The sequence below is a fragment of the Jatropha curcas genome, chromosome 4, assembly GCF_041381405.1.
Source record: "Jatropha curcas cultivar XTBG-Jc1 chromosome 4, XTBG_Jcur_1.0, whole genome shotgun sequence".
NCBI classification, from domain to species: domain Eukaryota; kingdom Viridiplantae; phylum Streptophyta; class Magnoliopsida; order Malpighiales; family Euphorbiaceae; genus Jatropha; species Jatropha curcas.
In genome coordinates, this window is record NC_143154.1 from 28,235,167 (window position 1) to 28,257,233 (window position 22,067).

General features: G+C 32.2%; 2 protein-coding genes and 1 long non-coding RNA gene across 3 annotated transcripts; all 3 read right to left on the reverse strand.

The window, feature by feature from the left end:
* LOC149497168 (uncharacterized) lies at positions 1 to 789 on the reverse strand. The gene is made up of 2 exons (XR_016320487.1): positions 446 to 789; positions 1 to 143 (listed from the first exon to the last, which is right to left on the reverse strand). It is a non-coding gene; the product is annotated as an uncharacterized LOC149497168 (long non-coding RNA).
* Positions 790 to 2,956: 2,167 nt separating this feature from the next.
* On the reverse strand, positions 2,957 to 4,954 carry MYB16 (myb domain protein 16). Its single transcript, XM_012229341.4, has 3 exons — positions 4,721 to 4,954; positions 4,491 to 4,620; positions 2,957 to 3,970 (listed from the first exon to the last, which is right to left on the reverse strand). Exons 1-3 carry the CDS (start codon positions 4,851 to 4,853, stop codon positions 3,097 to 3,099), a joined length of 1,137 nt encoding a protein of 378 aa, XP_012084731.1. The 5' UTR covers positions 4,854 to 4,954; the 3' UTR covers positions 2,957 to 3,096.
* Positions 4,955 to 19,376: 14,422 nt separating this feature from the next.
* LOC105644087 (NAC domain-containing protein 100) lies at positions 19,377 to 21,402 on the reverse strand. The gene is made up of 3 exons (XM_012229340.4): positions 20,874 to 21,402; positions 20,457 to 20,734; positions 19,377 to 20,370 (listed from the first exon to the last, which is right to left on the reverse strand). The coding sequence occupies exons 1-3, from the start codon at positions 21,058 to 21,060 to the stop codon at positions 19,753 to 19,755; spliced, it is 1,083 nt and encodes a 360-aa protein (XP_012084730.1). The 5' UTR covers positions 21,061 to 21,402; the 3' UTR covers positions 19,377 to 19,752.
* Between the last annotated feature and the right edge of the window lie 665 nt (positions 21,403 to 22,067).

Here is a 22,067-nt window from a genome sequence, read left to right on the forward strand (position 1 = left end):
TTTGCTGTAGCAGAGGAAATATGTCATAAAGATGATAACTTTACATAAGTTTCATCCTCGAAATACATTCAATTGGTCAAAATATACCCATTTCTTCCAGCTCATAATATGGACCAAACCCAAAGTGAGCCAACAATTTTTACCTGCAAGGTTAGAAATTTAAAAGGATTTTTCTAAAAATGACTATTTAAAAGAAAAAGAAGTTCAAATGGAACTCGATACAGTGAGCTACATTCTCAAACCAACTAAAACACCATATGATTGGGACTGTGTGGTATATAGAACAGACATGGTTAAATATTTAGAAGAAGAAGAAGAAGGTCATTTAATAAGCACAGTTGGGTACAGTTAATCAATTGGAGGCCCATGTGCGGTGCATTATACACAGAAATAAATGTTATTGTACTGGACAAGGAAAATTGGAATAGAAAAAAGATATACTCACTCCATATTGTATCTTTCCAATCAAAAGTGTGGTCAAACTTTCACCATTGCTCTCTACACACAGCCTGGCTTCTTCTTCATCATCCATTTCAATTAATTGGAAAATAACCCTTTACCATAAACTTTCATTTTTGCTATAACTATTTGGAGATGACATGTCGTGGCTTGCTACTTCTGGGCTCCCCCCAGCTTATCTCACCGCTCGCGGGACAAGTCGGGTTCCAAAATATTAAGTTTATCCTCTTGAAATGTAAAACGTAAAACTTTATAGCTCTCCAAGCAAAGTGAACTTTTTGAATTGTGTTTTGGTTAGGATGAAACTTACCTTACTTAATTGAAAGCAAAAGTGACAATTCAAGTTGGTGACCCCAAGCTTGTCTCGGTCTCTATACATAATCATCATGTCTTTAAACAAATCCCATTATACTATTCCACCAATATCATTACAAATTTATAATAAAGCTAAATAAGAAGAGATGAGGTTTAAAAAATGAAAGAGAATGCAATACTTCTATAGAAAACATTCATGAAATCTCAATAAGAAAAAAAAAAAAAAAAAAAGAGACAACTGCCAACTAGTGAAAAATAATTTTTTTGGTACATGATCGAATTTAATTAATTAAATTATGTGATAAGATTTCATTTGATAAATCATAATAGAATATATCGCAATGAAATGTAACATAGTCAAATGTATTTATAAAGTAATATTTATATTACATTTTATTATAGCTTATGGATGAAAAAAAAAAAAAAAATCCTCTTCTCGAAAATAATGGGGCCAGTAGAAAAATGGGTTTTAGTTGAAAGAAAAATGACACAAAAATGAAAGAGAGAAATCAATTATGGGGACCATATTGGTAATTATGATTTTGTGACATCAGACGTGGCGTGCGCTTGGCGTTTGAGGCAAAAATAAAAGCTGCCTTTTACATTGGCCTTAAAATAATTATACTTTTAGACTATATATAGACCATCCTAAACTTGAATGAAACAGAAAGGCTACCATCCGGGATTTGGTTTGGACGAAAGATACTTACATTTTTTAATTAGGGTTTAATTCTTTTATAGATATGAGATGTGGCATAAGCAGGATTAAGTTTAATCCAATCGGCTAAGAACTCATATAGTATAAGAGAAATGTTGCTATTTAACCCATAACCACCTGTTCTTTTTGATTAATTATAATGCTAAAAGGTGTTTTCTATTAATGACGTAGTGTGCACTAAAGTAATTAGCTGAATCTGAAGCTTATCTTATTATTTGAGTCGCTCCTTTTAAATAATATGGTATGAGTTATTTGAGAATATGGATGAAACTTCAATTAAATTGTAAGTTCACTAAATGTATCCTTTTCTAGTGAGATACTCTACCTAAAATGATGCTTTGTTTAGTGTTAAAGAAAATGGAGTAGAACAAATGAGATTGATTTAAATAGAAATGATTCAGGTTCATTAAATAACCGTTGAGTGTTTCATCTTTATAAATAGAGAAAAATATCTATTAAGAGTACTTCTCCTTTATAAGCCTGATATAATATGAACAAAATTAAACTTAGTTAAACGAACTAAAGATACATGTAATACATATTAAAAAGAAAACGGAATAGACCTGATACGGAGTACTTCCCCTTACAGACCTGACACGCTGTTAATGAGATGAAGTTTAATTTAATGGGCTTCGGTTGAAAAATCAGAATTAAATTTACCTTTCCTTCAATTCAAATCGAGGAATAGTCTCATGCATTTATTTCGATTATGTCATATCATCAGCTGAAACAGACAAATTAGATTGCATTTTTCTTTTTCCTTTCTATTTTAATTTCGCAACAAAAGGATATCTGAATATGATATTATATTGGAGTTTAATGATTTTAATTTTGAAAAATTCATGAAATATACATTCATCAGATTAATTATTATTTATTCAGTTAGACAAATTTTCTCTTATCTACTGGCCTGGACTCCATTCCTTCTCATGTCTTCTAGTACTAAATAATTTTTCTTGCTCTTCATTGGTAGGAATGTGACGTGAAACCAACAGCAATAAATCTCATAAATACGTATATTATTGAACAAGTTCATAATGTACACATTGTCTCATATTTATACAGATAAATATTAAATATCCATCCTGTTAAATCGGATTAATTTACTAGTCATCTAACAGTTTCAAACTATGAAAAAATATATTTCATTCTAAAAATCGAAAATTTAAATCCCCGCAACTATATATTTTAATTTTCATAATACATACTTGAATTTCTCTTCTCTAAAATATTGAAAATACGTGGAATCATTTTGAAAACATCGCGTCGAAACAAATCAAATTTGAATTAAATTAATGATAAATAAAGGATATGAGAGGACTCATAGGAAACATGTCAAGATGTCATCAAGCTTGACACACAAGTTGAATTGTATTCCACTTGAACATAATTAATTGTGATGGAACCAATAGCCCTAACTGAGATATTAACATTTCAATTTGCACATAGGAAAAAAAATAATAGTCATAATAATAAATCAGTTTCACTACATTTAATAAGTTGAGAAGAGCTCATTGTTTGTACATGATACTTCTCTTAGAGAACATGATCAAGAACAATTAATTTTGTAGCAAATTTTACATATAAATATACATATATATATTTTAGAACATGGGTGAATCAGAAGGAGAAGAATTCACCAAATTAAGAATGCTATTCCAATAATTCTTGTTATCTTCGTAATAATCACTACCACCACCACTATTATCGGAGTCTTTACCGCTATCGGATAAACTCCGGTCACCAGAATCACTAAGCAAGAGATTAGTAAACCCTTCTTCCATAGCATGTCCTACATGAATATTACTGCAACTATTTATTCTTGAAGATTCTGCACTCCATGGCCCTTCCATTGAAAATGTAAAAGAAACAGAATTTGAATTTTCAATTCCTTTCCAATTATGTTCACCTTCTTCCTTAATAATTCCGGTCTCTGATGAGCCTGAAGTATCTACCAACTCAATAATAGGAATTGAATTCTCTCCTCCAATTCCCGAGGAATTCAAGATTTGAGATGCTGCTGATGGTGGCGGTTGTGGCAGTGCATTTTCCGAAAAAGTAAGAGTAGACGTCGGAGATTCAAGGCCGCCTCCAATTCCATTGCTGCTTAGAGCATTTCCTCCATTATTCCAAGCTTTAGGTGGCGGAGCCTGACCAGAAACTGAACCAGAACCAGAACAAGAAACGGAAACATAGCCAGTAGGGCTAAGTTGGTGTTGAAGTGAATGTGAACGCAGCTTAGATTCTCGTACCAGCCTAGCCTCAGCTTCGAGCCGAGCACTTTCCCATTGAGCCATGTGGCTAAGATTTGCTGCATTCTTGGTTTGACCATCACTAGAAAGTAAAGCATCATTTTTTGGCTTGTGGGTAACTGGATCAATCCCCATTTTTGCTAATCTTTTCTTTAAATGTGTATTCCAGTAGTTCTTGATTTCATTATCAGTTCTTTTTGGTAAATGAGTTGCTATAGCTGACCACCTAGGGGGAAAAACACAAAAAAACAAAAGAACACATAATAGAGACAGACCTTAATTATAAAAGATAAATTAAAAGACTATCAACCATATTAAAAGGAAGCATTTTTTTAGTAATTTTTCTGAGACAAAAAAGAAAAAAAAAAAAAGAACCCTATGCATTTTATATGTATATGAATTTAATCCCATTAAATGAAATTGGATATTGGGCATATGTCAGAAAACCAGTAAAGATATTCATAATACAGCATAAACTATTAGTTCAAAATGAATGTCGGTTAAAAAAGAAAGATTAATTATGGGTTAGTGGGAGGTTGAGTGTAATTAATTAAGAAAAGCACCAACGAACTTGTAGTTTCTTTTCTTGGTCTGATCTTGTAATCTTTTAAAATCAAGAAAACAAGAAACAAGACCAAAACTCCAGAAATACTTGAGATTTCAAGTTTTGGTCAATAGAGAAGATGAAAACCATCATTAAAGAAAAAGAATTAGTACACAATTAATTAAATTAAATTAAAGTTAACCTGTTGCCTAAAAGGGCATGAAGTTGAATAATGGTTTGTTCTTCTTGTAAACTGAACTTTCCTCTCTTAATATCTGGTCTTAAGTAATTAGTCCATCTAAGCCTGCAACTCTTTCCACATCTTTGAAGACCTAAAGCATAAGAAAAGAAACTTAGTTATACTTATACGCAAAGAATCACTGAACTGGAGTTATAAATTAGTGGTTCTTCTTGTATAATAATATAGCAGACCTGCTTTTGCCGGTAAAGCTCTCCAGCTTCCATGGCCATGCTCATCGATATAAGCTAAGAGTTTTTGATCTTCTTCAGGTGTCCAAGGTCCTTTCTTCAAACCTACTTTGTCACAGCAAGGAGACCTACCCATTTTGCTAGTGAAGTCAATAATGAAGTTACTTGTGCTCTCTATATAAAGCAAGAAAAATGAAAGAAAGAGATTTAGAAAGGATTTTGTGCTTGTAAATGAGGAGATGGGCAGAGAAGAAAGGTCAGCGAAATAAATGGGATAAAGAAATTAACTACTACCCACATGACACTACTACCCCTTTAATTTAACCTAATTAAGCTCTCCTCTATGGAGTAATTTGCTACTGTTGCTTTACTTGTTACTTGTTTAATAGGGCACATTCAAAAAAGAAAAAAAAAAAACCCACATGGAATATAATATTTTGAAGGTGTTCTTTTGTCATTTCATGTGGGTTTAAATAGTTATTAATGACTTAAGGTTAGATCTATATGTATTTCACTCTTGATGTCTCTTTCATATATTTCACAAACTTCTCTATTTTTGACCATGATAATTTTCTAGTTGTTCTCTTTGTTTCCTTTTTCAACTTAAGTTATGAATCTTCCATGTAAGCTTAGAGTTAGTAATTTTAAAATCCCATATGTTTTTTTTTCCCCTATCATTTATATTTCATTTACACCTTTTCTCTTTCCTCAGTTTACTAGATATTCTTAAAAAAGTTTCATTACTAGAGAGTTTCTTGAATTCTAGACAGTCTATCAACGGCTCATGTCTATTCTATTAGTATTGCACACTGTTGTGGGAAGTTGATTTGCATTAACTTTAGCCTGATTAGTCAACAACAAACAGCATATCCACTAATGGTAGCGTTTGGCTAATTAATTAAATTGATAGGTATAATTTATTTTCTATTTTAGTAACAAGAGTTGATCTTTGCAATCAAACCTTAAATAGAATTTTCTTTTCTCATTTATAAATTCCCTAATTTCAGAATAAGTAGTTAGTTTGATTTATCTTATGCTGGAAATTTAATTATAGATTGTAGGGTGCCCCTCTTCAGTATGGCCTCTATGGGAATTTGTTTTGTCAAAAAATCAGCAAATCAGGTAGCTCAAGTATTAGCACGGGCTTCTGTTTCTATGATTGATCCTTAATTGACGAAGTTATTCAATTTAATTTAAATAATATATAACCATTTGAATTTTCAAAAGATAAACCTAATTAAATAAAATAAATTGTCAACAGACGTGTATGAAATTAATAGAAAGTGTATTGCATTCCCAAATAAGTTTTACCTACAAAATAAGAATTCAAAATTTGAAATTATCATTATTACGAAAGTTTTAATTAAATATTACTTCGATTTGTTCATGGAAATGTATCCCAACCACTACTTATATAATAATACTAAATTACTTGAATCTTTTATAGAATTATAAGGTAACTACACATATAAAACCCTAATTAGACAGTTGGATGTGTTGGGTCCCGGCAATAAGATTACGAGAAAAATAACACAGCGGAAAAATAAAAATATGACACAGATATTTACGTGGTTCACCCTTTAACTGTTAGGGCTACGTCCACGGGACAAAAACCGAATAATTCTTCCACTATTAAAAATAGTAGGCTTACAAAGAGAGTAATACAAAATAGTGGCACTCACACAGTGTTTCCCAAATTATCCTCACTATTCTCTCGACCCGAGTTTTAGAACCCAATTCTAAAACTCAAATTCTCTCAAAAAAAAAAAACTCTCTTCGCTCTTTTGGTCTGTGTGTTATGAAGCGTTGTGCCATCTCCTATTTATAGGAGGGATGGACGCGGGATTAGGAGAGGTGGACGCGTTAATTACGCGTCCACCGAAAAACGGATCACCTACCAAGAAGAAAATTCTTATTTTCTTATTTCCATTTTCAACTACGTGTGGGTCCTACCACGTTTTCTTTTTTTTTTTTTATTTGTTTCAAATGTGGGTCCCATTGAGTGGGCACCGCACAACAAATCTCCCCCTGCACACTCAAGTAGGGACGTTAGCCATACCGGCTAGCTTTCTGCAAGTGACAAGCTTCTCAGTAGGCAGAGCCTTAGTCATCATATCAGCTCCATTATCATCAGTGTGAATCTTTTCAATCTGAAATAACTTCATCTCCAGCGCATCGCGTATCCAATGATACCTCACATCAATGTGCTTTGACCTTGAATGAAAGGTCGAATTCTTGCTGAGATGTATCGCGCTTTGACTATCACATAGCAGAATGTACTTCTCTTGTTCTACACCCAATTCTTGTAGGAATTTCTTCATCCATAAGAGTTCTTTGCTAGCTTCTGTAATGGCGATATATTCCGCCTCAGTGGATGAGAGTGCAACGCATTTTTGCAATTTTGATTGCCAAGAAACTGCTGCTCCTGCAAAAGTCATCAGATATCCAGAAGTTGATTTGCGCGAATCAACATCACCACCCATATCTGCATCTGTGTAACTATCTAACACAGGTCTATTATCACCAAAACATAAGCACATTTTGGAAGTGCCCTTAAGATACCTGAGAATCCACTTCACTGCATTCCAGTGTTCTTTACCTGGATTTGAAAGAAATCGGCTAACAACACCAACAGCATGAGCAATATCTGGTCTTGTGCATACCATGGCGTACATCAAGCTGCCAACGGCGGATGCATAAGGAATTTTCTTCAGTTCTTCTTTTTCTTTCTCACTTGAAGGACATTGACTAAGACTTAATTTGAAATGACCTGCAAGCGGAGTAGAAACTGGTTTTGCATTGCTCATATTGAATCTGCTGAGAACTTTCTCGATGTACTTCTCTTGAGACAGCCACAACTTTCTCTTTTTCCTGTCTCTGGAGATCTTCATTCCGAGTATCTGTTTTGCCGATCCCAAATCCTTCATGGCAAAGGATTTTCCAAGTTCCTTTTTCAAGCTCTCAATTTTCTTAGCATCTTGGCCCACAATAAGCATATCATCCACATATAACAAGAGAATAATAAAGTCGCCTTCTATGAACTTTTTCACAAATACACAGTGATCAGAAGTAGTTTTCTCATACCCGTGATTTACCATGAAAGAGTCAAACTTTTTGTACCATTGTCTTGGAGCTTGTTTGAGGCCATACAAGCTTTTCTGCAATTTACACACCAAGTGTTCTTTGCCTTTGACTCTGAACCCTTCTGGTTGCTCCATATAAATTTCCTCCTCTAAGTCACCATGGAGGAAAGCGGTCTTTACATCAAGTTGCTCGATCTCCAAATTCAGGCTAGCTGCTAAACCGAGCACAACTCTGATAGAAGACATCTTGACTACGGGTGAGAAAATTTCTTCAAAGTCAACTCCTTTCTTCTGACCGAATCCCTTCACAACCAGTCTCGCCTTGTACCTTGGCTGTGAGTTGTTCTGTTCAGTCTTCAACCTGAACACCCATTTGTTCTTCAATGCTTTCTTACCTTGAGGCAGTTTCACCAACTCATAAGTCTGGTTCTCATGTAAGGACTCCATCTCATCTTGCATGGCTTTCAGCCACTCATTCTTTTTACAATCTTCCATTGCCTCCTGGTAGTTCTCTGGTTCTCCCCCTTGAGTCAACAAGTCATATTCATTAGGAGAATATCTTTGGGAAGGTATCCTGCCTCTCGCAGATCTTCTCAATTGAGGCAGTTCTTCTATTGGAGCTGGTTCAGCATCATTCTGAACAGGTTCATCATCATCTTCTTCATCATTTTGTGGTTCTATATGAGGTTCTGCATCAAGACTAACAGGAAACTCATTGATAGACTTTGGCTTTTCATTTTTCTCAAAGTCTTCAATGGTTTGGTCTTCCAGGAATACTACATCTCTGCTTCTGATGAGCTTCTTTTCAACTGGATCCCATAATCTGTACCCAAAATCATCATTTCCATAACCCAAGAAGATACAATGTTTTGACTTCGAATCAAGCTTGGATCTTTCATCTTTTGGAACATGAGCAAAAGCCCTGCAGCCAAATATTCTAAGATGATCGTAAGAAATATTTTTCCTTGACCACACCTTTTCTGGAACATCTCCTTTGAGGGAGGTTGAAGGTGAAAGGTTGATCAAGTAAACTGCAGTATTCATTGCTTCAGCCCAAAAGGTTTTAGGAAGTTTAGCATGAGAGAGCATGCATCGAACCCTTTCAACAATGGTCCTGTTCATTCTCTCTGCAACTCCATTCTGCTGTGGAGTTTTGGGAACTGTCTTCTGAAGTCTGATGCCGTGTTCTGAGCAATACTTCACAAATGGACCTCTGTACTCACCACCATTATCAGCTCTAACACATTTTAGCTTTCTTCCCGTTTGTCTTTCAACACTGACATGAAAGACTTTAAACATATCCAGCACCTGGTCTTTTGACTTTATTGGGAAAGCCCACACCTTTCTAGAATGGTCATCAATAAAGCTAACATAATATAAGCAGCCACTCAAAGATTTGTCACCCATTGAGCAAACATCAGTGTGTACCAATTCTAGAATACCAGGTTTTCTAGATGGAGAAGGAGATCTTTGAAAGGAAACTCTATGTTGTTTACCAGACAAACAATCAGTGCATATTTTCAGAGGCAAACCTTTCAAAGATAGCATTTTCTTCTTAGTGAGAGTCTCCATTCCTTTCTCACTCAAATGCCCAAGTCGTTTGTGCCATAACTCAGCAGATGAATCTTCAACTGCATTCACTACTCCTGTGCAAACTTTAGCCTGGGTGTAGTAGAGGGAGTTGAACTTTCTTCCTCGACCGAACACCAAGTTGCCTTTGGAAAGCTTCCACGTTCTGTTGACAAACAGATTTGTATAGCCCAATTCATCTAGACAGTGAACTGAGATCAGATTGAAGTTTGCTGTAGGAGTGTATCTCACATCTTCCAACCAGAGATCATATCCAGCATTGGTTTTGATGCATACTGTTCCAATGCCGCAATTTTCCACATATGTGCCATTCAAAGTCTTGACATGGCCGTAATCTCCGAGGGTAAGTGATGAGAAATATTCCTTATTTGAAGAAATATGATAAGAACATGCAGAGTCAATAATCCATAAAGATTGTTGACTAGTGGAACACTCACTAAGACCAGCATGAGAAATCAGCGCACTACCATCACCAAGTGCGTCAGCATCAATAGCTACTGAAGCTACCTCCGTATCGTCTTTTTCTTCATCACTTTCTTTGGCTCGTTCCTTCTTCCACTTTCTACAATGCCTTTGGATGTGACCGGGCTTGCCACAATGATAGCAAGTGACACCTTTTCTTGACTTGGATCTTCTCCGTGAATTGTCACGTTTGTCTGGATTTTGGGGGTATCTTGTTCTGCTTCTCCCCCTCCTTTCTGTAACTGTAACGAGTGCATCTGAGTTGCTACTCGTAGCATTCTCCTTACGTCTGGTTTCTTCATTCAGAATGCTTTCCTTGACTGTGGTTAAGGTCAGATTCCCCTCCGACACATTACTGAGCGTAACAGTCAGTGTCTCCCAACTGTCTGGCAAGGAACTCAATAAGAATAGTGCCTGCACCTGGTCGTCAAACACTATCTTTGACGTCGTCAGTTGGTTCACTATTTCTTGAAATTTGCCCAAGTGATCTGAAGCACTTTCGCCATCTTTGTACTTTAGATTTACAAGCTTTTTAATTAAAAAGGCTTTGTTCTGGGCATTCTTCCGCTCGTACATGTCCTCCAACTTCTTCCAAATTGAATAGGCATCTTTCTCATGAGCGATATGATTTATGACGCTCATTTCAACAGACTGCCTAATAGTTGCGACTGCTTTTCTGTTAATTGACTTCCAATCGCTTTCATTTATTGAAGCTGGCCTGACCCCCTTCAACTCAATCGTTTCAAACAGATCTTTACAGCATAGAAGATCTTCCATTAATATCTTCCATACTGCATAGTTTGATGAGTTGAGTCTAACCATTGTGCCTGTTGTTCTGTCGTCCATTTTTAACTTGTGCAGAATATTATCACCAGCAAAAACCGTATACGTGAATAGTAGTATACGTGAATAGTGACCGTATAATTGAATAGTAACAGTATACGTAAACAGTACCTGTATGCGTGAATAGTAACTGTATATGTGAATAGTACTATGCGTGAATAGTGCTGGGCTTATTTGAAACGGACTTAGCAACAGTAACGCCAATAGTACTGTTCACCATCAACTTTGAGTTACTATTTTACTATTCATCATTAAGTCGATTCTGCAACGTCTTTTCGAACGGACTGCACTAATGGACTCGGCGTAATTTTCTCGTCGTCGTGGTATATTTATTTTTAAAATATATCCACGGATCTGGTAAACCTTCGGCTCTGATACCACTTGTTGGGTCCCGGCAATAAGATTACGAGAAAAATAACACAGCGGAAAAATAAAAATATGACACAGATATTTACGTGGTTCACCCTTTAACTGTTAGGGCTACGTCCACGGGACAAAAACCGAATAATTCTTCCACTATTAAAAATAGTAGGCTTACAAAGAGAGTAATACAAAATAGTGGCACTCACACAGTGTTTCCCAAATTATCCTCACTATTCTCTCGACCCGAGTTTTAGAACCCAATTCTAAAACTCAAATTCTCTCAAAAAAAAAAACTCTCTTCGCTCTTTTGGTCTGTGTGTTATGAAGCGTTGTGCCATCTCCTATTTATAGGAGGGATGGACGCGGGATTAGGAGAGGTGGACGCGTTAATTACGCGTCCACCGAAAAACGGATCACCTACCAAGAAGAAAATTCTTATTTTCTTATTTCCATTTTCAACTACGTGTGGGTCCTACCACGTTTTCTTTTTTTTTTATTTGTTTCAAATGTGGGTCCCATTGAGTGGGCACCGCACAACAGGATGATGGTAATTTATTAATAAGGTAATTAATTAATTTCTCTGTGGCCATGATTGAGCCAACTTGAGTATGTAGGAGCATGTATTATAAGCATTATATGCTGCCAATAAGGACGATAATAACATATGATCGTGTAGCTTTAGATTGCCTAATAATGCCTACACTGCTCTACACTGAGAAGAACAACAAACGTGTTTTTGACAATTGATGTGTGTGTTTCTGTGTATTATTATAAATGTTTGATAGATCAGACAAATTGGTTACTCAAAATGGATAGAATTATGTGCAAGTTTCTCTCGTTAAAAACTCTTCTGTGATTAGTTTGCTTATTTTTGTTTTTGTATATCAGACAAACAATGATGCAAAAGGGCACTTTTGTTTTTGTATTTCTTTGTTTTTATTTGGTTGAATAAGAATAAGAACAATGAGAGGAAAAAAAAAAAAACATTTTCGGATATATAACTTTGGTATTACCCCAAATATTTTCATACTTTTGAATAGGGTTATTTTCATTTCAGGTTTTCACGTATCAATCTTTTGAGTATAAAAGCTATTCTCATTTCAAGGTTCGTAGTTGCTTCTCTCTATTGATATTTTTTCACTTATCAATTTTCCATTGAAATTACGTATATTATACTACTTGAGTCACTCTCCAGTAAGTATTTATTTCATCCTATAAAAATCGAACCATCGACTTTACTTAAAAGAGAAAAATATCGAACTACTAATCCCAACAATTTTTCATAATATTTCATACTTGACAATGCTTAATTTGTAAATCTTGTGGTTAAAAGGGAAAATTACCGTGATTTAATAGGTTTTCAAGTTAAAAAAGAGAGAGAATGGCTTAAACCTCTCATTATCATATTGAATATAAATGTGTTATGTTGCACTCAATCAAATGGTCCCAATCCTAGAAGTAAGGAATCTGATATCAAAAGCTGTAAGCATAGTTACATACTAATGCATAGCACTGCCGAACATGTCAAAAATTTCCAGGAAACACTAATTAATACACCAACAAAAATAACTTTTACACTTCATTATTAAATCTGGAAAGAGAATTACTCTCTCTGTTTGAAGATTTTTAAATTTCAAAACTCCATTAATTTTTTTTTTCTAATTACCTTAGTGTTCTACTCATAATACAATTATTCTTCGATTACTTCCTTAATTTAATTGCAGAAAAAATGAACATTTTATAAATTAATTTCTCTAAAATTTAAACTATAATAACAATGATTTTGAAATGGATGGAGTAATTATTAATTAATTAATTATAGTTACATAAAAGCAAACCAACAGCGTTATCTCTTAAGTTATTAGTAAAAGATACGTGGGCCTTTCTTCAATACTTGTTCAAGTGCTAAACTTTCCCTGCCCTGCCAACAAAGGTTGACACTTTATAGCAGTGATAGCGACACTGGCTACTTCAATTGAAGATTTTCATAAGGGATAATTTGGTCATTTTATAGAAGCACAAGGGAGTAATTGGGGTGGGGCCCTCTAGGCCTTATGGATGGTATCTTCAGTTATCTTCATTCATATACTCCTCCATTATATAGTCATAGACTATGAAAAGACATAACAAAAACAAAAAAACAAAAAAGCCCACGTAAAAAAATTAAAAAAACCTAAAATAACAAAATTAAGGTAAATTACTATCTGATCCTTATGAATTGGTAAATTCGACTGTTTAATTCTTTCATTTTAAAAAATATATTAGTTCCTATAATTTGAAACCTTTGGATTAATAAATTCTTAAATTATGTGTAAAATTTGTACATTTTAGCATCAATTTTTAATAATAAAAAAAAAATCAGAATGCCTTTATTCTGTAATTCAGATTGTTTATTTATTTGTGGTGTGAGAAGCAAGTTTTGAAGAAAAAGAAAAATCATTTTGGCTATGGACAAAATGGGGACACCACCTTAAATTCTCCTCCATCACTGCCAGCTCCAACCTTGTTTATGGTCCAACATTGTCTTAATTACCCTATTCAATGAACGTTAATGCCACATGTCACGCTTCTATTATTCCACGTGGGCTATTTAAATAACAGACATTAAAAAAAATAATTTAGTTTATAAAAAGTTACCTAGGCAACAATTATTTGTAAAATAATTGCGTTTTCAATAAATGAAAATGTACTATTATTAGGACTAATCATTAATTGGATTAGTTCTAATCATAGTGATATGTTAATTAGTGCTTATTTTATAATTAACGCGACAATTAAAAATCCTTTTTTACTAATTTGATGGAGTGATTAGGAGTCCTTCTCTCTTAAGTAAAGATCTCGAGTTCGAGCATTGGATATAGAAATTGTCACACTGGAAGACTACTCCATATATGGGCTCTGCATTACTCGAGCCAGACGTAATCAAAATCTAGTGGGTTTTCAGATACCAGTGGTTATAAATAAAAAAAAAAAAAAAAAGACAACTCTTATTGAATAATTTCGACTCGTTAAGTCTCTTACATAATAATTGAAATTTTCAAAATCTATTATTTTAATGAATTTGTTAGTGATGGATGATGAATCTTAATTATTTAGTTGGCATGATATTATTGAGCATAAAAGAAAAAAAAAAGAGGAAATGATAATACTTAAATGATTCTCTTGTACTTATATTTCATCTTAATGCGAAATGAAAAGCAAACATGACAGTTGCTTAATAAAACTGGGTTCACAAATAGCATGAACAATTAGTTGTGGAGTTCTAAACTTTTGGAGATTAATTGCTATTAAATTAGATATGATCTTCAATTTATGAGATTTATTTATTTGTTTATCATTTTTTTCTTACAATAGAAAATAAAGATTTATGAGTATGATATATATATATATATATATATACCGTAAACAAATTGAATCGGATCGAATTTTAATAAATTCAACTTATGAAATGTATGTCCGAACCAATTTTTTTCATTGTAAATTATAATTAGTGTTCGAGTGATTTAACTCATTTACGGAGTGGTCTTTTGAGTAAGAAATGCTGTAGACGGTCTATATAGTTCAAACCCTACAATTTTAGCAACCTTAGAAATGGGAAGTAATGAAAAGGAAGGTAAACTAATATTCTGTCTGTTTTTTTGAAAATAACTTATTTTTGAAAATATTTTTTAAGTAAATTCTAGATGACTTATTTTCCATTGTTTAGTTGCAATATTAAAAATTAGTTAAAAATATTAAAATTTTAAATAATAATAATAATAATAATATAAATTTCATATTTTCAAAATTTTATTATTAAATATGAGAATAATGAAAAAAAATGATAAATTATAAAAGTCACTAGTGACCGACGGTGGTGGCCAGTGGTGAACGGTGAGTGATGGTAGTGGCTATCAATGATTAAAAAATAAAAAAAAAATATGAATTTATAAGATCAAAATAAGTTTATCAGAGTGCAGAAAATGTTTTACACTCTTGAGAATGTAAAGTCGTTTTTTCTTAAAAATAACTTAATTTTTCTTTAACCAGAAAAATGTTTTTTGTTAACTTATTTTTATGAACACCCCAAACAATGAAGAATATTTTTCTGTAAATTATTCACTTAAAAAACATGAGCCTAAATAATTATTTTTTGTGTTTTTGAGACCACAACAATTTTTGGATGGTAGTGTAATGGTAGTATTAAGGGTGGCCATATTACGGTTTCGGAAACCGGAACCGTCGGTTTGAATCGTAACCGGAATCGGTCCGAACCGAAACTAAAATCGGAGATTTTCGGTTCGGCTCCGGTTCCAGATTTCTGGAACCGAAATCGGCCGTTTCAGAAAATCGGTCGGAATCGGATTGGAACCGCTGGTTCTCCGGCCGGTTAGAACCGGCGGTTCTAACTGTTAGAAACTGTCAGTTTTGTTTTTTTTTTTTTTAATTATGTTTAAACTTTTTTAAACAAAAAATAAATTCAATTGAAGAATTTTTTTTTTAAAAATAATTATGTTCAAGTCTTTAAAAAAATAAATTTAATTGAAGTATTTTTTAATTTTTTAGGTGTATTTTTTTTACAAATAACTTTCACAAATTTATTAAATTTTGAAAATCGGTCTTCAAAATTTAAAATTTAAAATTTAAAATTATATTATTCGCCGAAAAACCGATCGGAACCGTCGGTTTCGTTACCGTACCGGAACCGGAACCGAAACTTTTCGGTTCGGTTCCGATTCCAATTTTTTTAAAACCGATACCGCCGGTTCCGGAACCGTGGCCACCCCTAGGTAGTATATATATATATATATATATATAAAGAGGAAGACAGCTAAGAAGGTAATTTGTCTGGTCTCATACATAAATTGATAACCTATTATAAGAAAAATTTTATAGCAACTTTAATTTTAATTAAAACCACTATTTCTTAATTTGTATGGAAATAAAAACAAATCCGTAATTATTTTATACCATTTTCAATTATCAGAAAGATATTGAATTAATACGATATTTTATATATCTTTTGATATAAATTTGCAAAAAATGATTTTCAAATACTTTAAACATTTGATAAGTATTCAATATATATAATTTCATAAATTTGAGAGATTTAATAAGTTAAGGTAAGTGGGAGATATATTATCTATTATACAATGTTGTATAAAATTCATAATTAATGAATTAAATTAGAAAAAAAAAAAGAAAAGAAAAATAGATAAATCTTTCCCTATCTGTCATTAAATAGTGATAATTAATACAAATCTTTTCTACAATTAAGAGGAGTAGGTTTCATTATCTAATTAAAAGCTTAATTTAATTAAGCTTTTAAAATGATTTGATACCAGCAAAAAAATCATAAAGTCACCTTCATTCATATCATATTTTTTTTGTCTTGTCTGGTTTTCTGTATGATATTATTGTGCTAACAAGTTTTTGCATGGAAATATCTCGAAAAGAAAAGAAGAAAGATAGAGTTCATCAAAGCATGAAAGTTGAATATGTTGAATTCCAAGAATATATCTTTTTTAAAAGAATTATGAATGATATTAATTAATTTTACAATTATTTGGAATATTATGATAATAAAAAAAATAACATAAGAAAAAATATATTCCTTCCTTCTCATTTTGTTTGTATAGTTTAATAAAATACATATATTAAGAATTTAGTAAACAAAAATTATTTTTTGTCATTTTTTCACTCTTAACTCGTTAAGATATTAATAAAAGTTCTTCATTTAATGAATAATTATAAAAGTTATTATGGAAAAAATAATTGTTTACCTATCTAAATTTAGAAACCTTACAAACGTTTTGAGAAATTAAAAAAGGAATAACAAAGAAATAAAATAGAACGGAGAGAGTATTAATTCTTCTCAAATTCTAAATTACTTCGGTTAATGAAATTTTCTTTTTTTCGTTACCACAAATTTCTCTGTATTCTTTTTTTCTATGAAATAGATGAACATGGCATTAATATCGAAAATTAATAAAAAATATTATTAATGTATTTATTTTGAGGCGGATGTCAAAATATTGAAGAAACCGTTTTATTAGCATTGGACAAGGTTTAGTGAAAGATCAGGGTATTTCATCTTTATTAGTTAACTTTTTTTTTTATTTATTTATTGGAAGGCACGGTAGACGGAAATAACACTGCATCCCTTCAACTTGACTCATAAAATTAGTAGTCGAAATAATTCAAATTCGAAACATTTCACTCTTTATATAAGTGAGAAACCAACCAAACAATTTGCTTATTATATATATCAATTATTTTTAATATTTTATGTTTCATGTAAGTTTGGCTGCTTTGAGTTTTTATCTATTTATATAGCATGGTTCTAATTATTGAGCAAATGAAAAATATAATTTAACTATATTTAATTTCATAAAAAAAAAATTCTATCTTCCAACCTATGATTATTTTCTTAAAAATCTTTATTTCAAAAAAAAAATTTAGAAAAGATTTTTGAATTCCAATAACCAAAAGATTTCGTCAATATTTAAAAATTACTTCTTCTGTTCCACTTTAATAGCAATATTTGCTATTTTCACAATGATTAAGAAAATGATTAAAATTCATTGATTTTCTAAAAATACATAATAGAATTTCTAAATGGCCATTTTTAAAAGTAAATAAGAAAATAAACGACACTTAATAAATATGGATAAAATTAAAAAAAAATAATTAATATGGTCTCAAAATCCCAAACGAGCATTTAAAATGAAATAAGGTGAATATGTCAATTTATTGGTATTAAAGTGTATTTTACAATTTGCATTGATGAGCCCCTTTAATGAGTATACACAATTAAATTATTTCTCTTGGACTGGACCAATTAAGAGGTCCCTAAGGAGGCCAAAAGCCCAGTTGACCACAACCCATTGGCCTTGAACGAGGGCATAGTTTTGTGTATACGCGTTAAGACGTACAAGGCAAGAAGACGGGGGAAACTTTTCCGGCCATAAAGGGAACTTTTCCCAGTCTTAAAATCAAAAGTAAGAAAAGAAAGCACAAAAGGTTTGGAAAACTGACTTTGAATCAAGAAACACAATCATTGCAGCAAAAAGGAATACCATATAACAGCCAATTGGACAAGAACAACTTAGTTCCAAGAAAAGCGGGGAAGAAGGTCTAATGAATGTTGAGCTTTGAGCCTCTTAACAAGCTTTCCATTTCTACTAAACTCTTTTTCTTTCAAATGGAACATATATAAAAAATTAACTCTCTCTTATGTTTTCTTTCTAGTACTTGTGGTCAAGAGTATTCTCAAGCTAACTTACAATGTACTGAAATTACAATTTTAAAGATGTATTCTCTCACATTGAATTAGTGCATTCAATAATATTATTATTTCTAGAGCCATTAATATAGTTTCATAGGTCCAAATTCAATCCATTAATAACAATACTATGGATTATCAAAATTTATTATTTTTATGTAATTTTTCATATTTAAACTCTGTACGACGAATTAGTTATTTTAGTAGCTGTTAACTGTTTTAATAGTTATCAGCGATGAGAGGATCTAAAATTTAAATATGAGAGAGGCAAATACTTCCATAAATATAAAAGAGGGCTAAGTGGTTAAGATGTTTTGCATTTTCTTGATAAACAACTTCGCTCAATATGGAATGTGTTTATTTAGTATTTTTTTTTTTTAAAAGAGAGAGGGGAGGGATATTTTACAATCCGTTCTCTTAAACTTTAAATACTAGTATTTTGACTAAATTAAAATGCTAAACGTCATATGAAAAACTGTTACGAATAGAAACTTAAATGACAAATTTTAAAACATATTGTTTTTTAAAAAAATATTTTCCAAAGCAAGTTATTTTCTGGAAAAAAAAAAAAAAAAAAAAGAAGAATGACACTGAGGAAATCAAACATCATGGTACTGGAATTGCTTTTGAGGTTAAGTTAATTGGTTTTTATTTGGTTTCTAAGACACGCTATGTGCTTCTTTCTTTTTCTCATTTATTCTTAATCATTGATGACCTGTGGTTGGTGGCCTAACCCACGCTTCTCAAATATTAATTTAGAGAAAGCTTTATTCTAATTTTGTAATTCTTACTTCTATACTATAAGATACTCTTAAGTTTCAGAATAAAAACTTCAGGGTTTAAGTTAAATTTTTTTTTTTTTTTTTAAAAAAGGGATCATTTTATTGTTAAACCAAATTATTAAATTGTTAAATTTGATATTAATGAAGTGGACTGGTAAGAAGTAATTCAAGCAGTAATACGTATTTGAGTGGAGCGGATGATCTATAAATCTCAAACAATGAAATTAGCATCGTACACAGAAGGTACACTGATACTCGTAAATAAAATAAAATGAGTTAAAAAAAATACATATTATAATTAACCGCAACTATAAACAACAGTTGCAATTAGATTACCTAATGAACATTTTTTTTTTTTTTTTAAATAAGGAGCAATTGGCGGATTTGGTACATCAAAGTGATAATGGGAAGTAAAATACAAAAAAAGGAAAAATAGCTTATCCTACATACAAATCCTTTCAGTTCCTATTATCTGGAAACGGGGAATCTATTCACAGACCACAATTATATAACAACAATTTTGATACCTAAAATTCTACTACCTTTTTTTTTTTTTTTTTTTTTTTTTTTTTTTTTGTGGGTTTCAAATAAATTCTTTCATATTTATATAATAATTTTCCTTTTCTTTTTTTTTTTTTTTTTTGATCTTCAATAACTCCATAGATAATCAAGGTCAACTTGTCCAACAGAACTTGATGGAGCTTCTTGATCCTCAAATGACCTATGAATCATTTCAGGGTTGATTACAACAGAAGACATATCAGGACTATGTCCAGTATCCTGTGAAATTTCCATTTTCGAATTATGCCTCATGTTTGGTCCTTGGTTTTCAAGTAGCATCTTCAAGATTGATTGTTCTTGCATCAAAACAGAATCTGGGTAATGCAAATTTGCAAAGTTTGGTGAAATCTGTGAAAAGTAGGAGTAGTTAGGAACAGAGGATTTTGAAAATAGAGCTGAAACAGGGGATATATTTGGAGGAGATGAAGAAGCCAAGATAGAAGAAGAATTTTTGTTGAAGTTATCAGCAAAAGTGTATTCTCGGGGTTTTTGGACCTCCATGAATTTGGAGAAGCAGGTCACGTGAGATGTATTGCCTCCATTATTCCCGGTCTCACTTTGATGTGGTGAAGAAGAATCCATTAATGGAGGCAATAGAGTTGGCCTTAATTCGTTTCCATAAGAGCTTAACCTCACCAACCCTGGAATATGAGTTTTCTTTCCTCCAGAATTCTTCTGGAAAACTCTACAAATAACCCATTCATTCTGCAAAGCAAAAAATCATCAATATTTAATAGTATAATCAAGAAAACACAACAGAAGAAGAGGAAACAGAGCAAGAATTAGACGACCTTAGCTGTTTTAGGAATATTATAAACTGAAGATTTTCCTTCTAATCTATACTCATGCATCACCCAATTGGTTTTTGATCCTTTAGGAGCCCTCCCTTTATAAAAAACCAAAGTCTTCTTCATTCCAACAAGGGTTTTACCCTTATAAATTTCTCTGTCTTTGCCTGTGGCTTTCCAATAACCAGCATCAGTGGCTCTGTTTGTTCTCAAACCAGTTGGGTATTTTCTGTCTCTAACACAGAAAAAGTACCATTCTTTTTCACCCATTTTGACTCTCCCTTCATTAAAGAAAAACAAACGTCATAAGTTAGGATATAATCTAGCAAAAATCGAACTTGGTTAAGGAAAACTGAGAAGAAACAAGGCAATAATGGAATCAGAGGGAAAACAGAGCAACAATGGCATAAAGAAACTTACAAGGCAAATCCCAAGGCTCACACTTGTTTAAATCAACTTCTCCTATGGCTCTAGCAGAAAAACAGTTATCAATAACTTTTTGAGATAGATAATGAGTTATTAGCTCTTCATCAGTAGGGTGAAATCGAAATCCCGGAGGCAATTCCATCTCCTCATCATCTCTACTAACCATGGAATTGTTTTCCATACCTTCCAAATTTTTGATCAAACCAAATACTTTCTTGCTATTAACAACTTCACCACAAGAAATTGTCCAAAACCCCAAATGGGCTCTAAAAGCTTTAATCTTTGAAAGCGACAAAAACAAGAAAACCAAATATCTTAATATAGAATTATCAAGAAAATGAGTAAGCTGATTAGAAGTGTAAGATTTGAAGAGAAAAACAAAGAGAAGCCTATTTTAAATAAACAAAAACAGAAAGGTGGTGCTAACTGTTTAGAGAAAAAAAAATGTGTTGAGCAATAGAACTGTATAAATAGTGGTTTTTGGAGAGCAAAGAAGCGTGGTTTTTAAGGTAACTTCAATGGGTGGTTTCAAGAATTCATTTTTCTCTGTCTTTATCTATCTTTAAATAAATGCGTTTTAATGTTTTATTTTCTCTTTCCCTCTTCAATTTGACCAGGAACATATCACCTTCCATGCTTTGCATGTACTTGAGACATATAGCAACTCCTTTTGTTTTGTTCAAAGTCTTTTAAGTTAGTTGTTTTCTGTTTAACCAAAGCTTTCTATTTGTATAATATTATAAAAATACAACAAAAAGGATATAAAGGTGGTGAAATTGAACTTATCTTATAGTTTTTGTTTTGATGTTATAATTATTCTCAACTAGCACACAATGTAACAAAAACCCATGTCCTATCTATCAAAATCAAGTTAGTGGATATGCCTATACTACCCTCACTAGAAGCTTTTGTAAGTTTTAATATAATTTTATTGTTGTTAAATATAATAATTATAGATCGAGCCACACAAATAACTTTTTTCTAAAAAACATAAAAAAGTTTATATGCAATAACTTTTCTAAAGTCTATAAATATGAATGCGTTTAATATGAAAACACAAACAAGAATTTTATGTTTGAATGATTTTTTGATGGTAAGTTTTGATTAGATTAGGGTTTGATGTTTTGGTGGCCGTCTTCATCTAAGCACATCCTCAAATGCATGCATTGGCTTTACAAAAATATTGAC

What these genes read in the sequence shown, in the direction of transcription:
- MYB16 (XM_012229341.4), bottom strand. Translation starts at nt 4,853, where the DNA reads ATGGGTAGGTCTCCTTGCTGTGACAAAGTAGGTTTGAAGAAAGGACCT. An exon ending in AGCTTTACCGGCAAAAGCAG is followed by an intron (nt 4,621 to 4,720) that starts GTCTGCTATATT and finishes CTTATGCTTTAG; the next exon opens with GTCTTCAAAGATGTGGAAAG. An exon ending in CATGCCCTTTTAGGCAACAG is followed by an intron (nt 3,971 to 4,490) that starts GTTAACTTTAAT and finishes TTTTCCCCCTAG; the next exon opens with GTGGTCAGCTATAGCAACTC.
- LOC105644087 (XM_012229340.4), bottom strand. Translation starts at nt 21,060, where the DNA reads ATGGAAAACAATTCCATGGTTAGTAGAGATGATGAGGAGATGGAATTG. An exon ending in TGAGCCTTGGGATTTGCCTT is followed by an intron (nt 20,735 to 20,873) that starts GTAAGTTTCTTT and finishes TCTTTAATGAAG; the next exon opens with GGAGAGTCAAAATGGGTGAA. An exon ending in ATATTCCTAAAACAGCTAAG is followed by an intron (nt 20,371 to 20,456) that starts GTCGTCTAATTC and finishes TTTGCTTTGCAG; the next exon opens with AATGAATGGGTTATTTGTAG.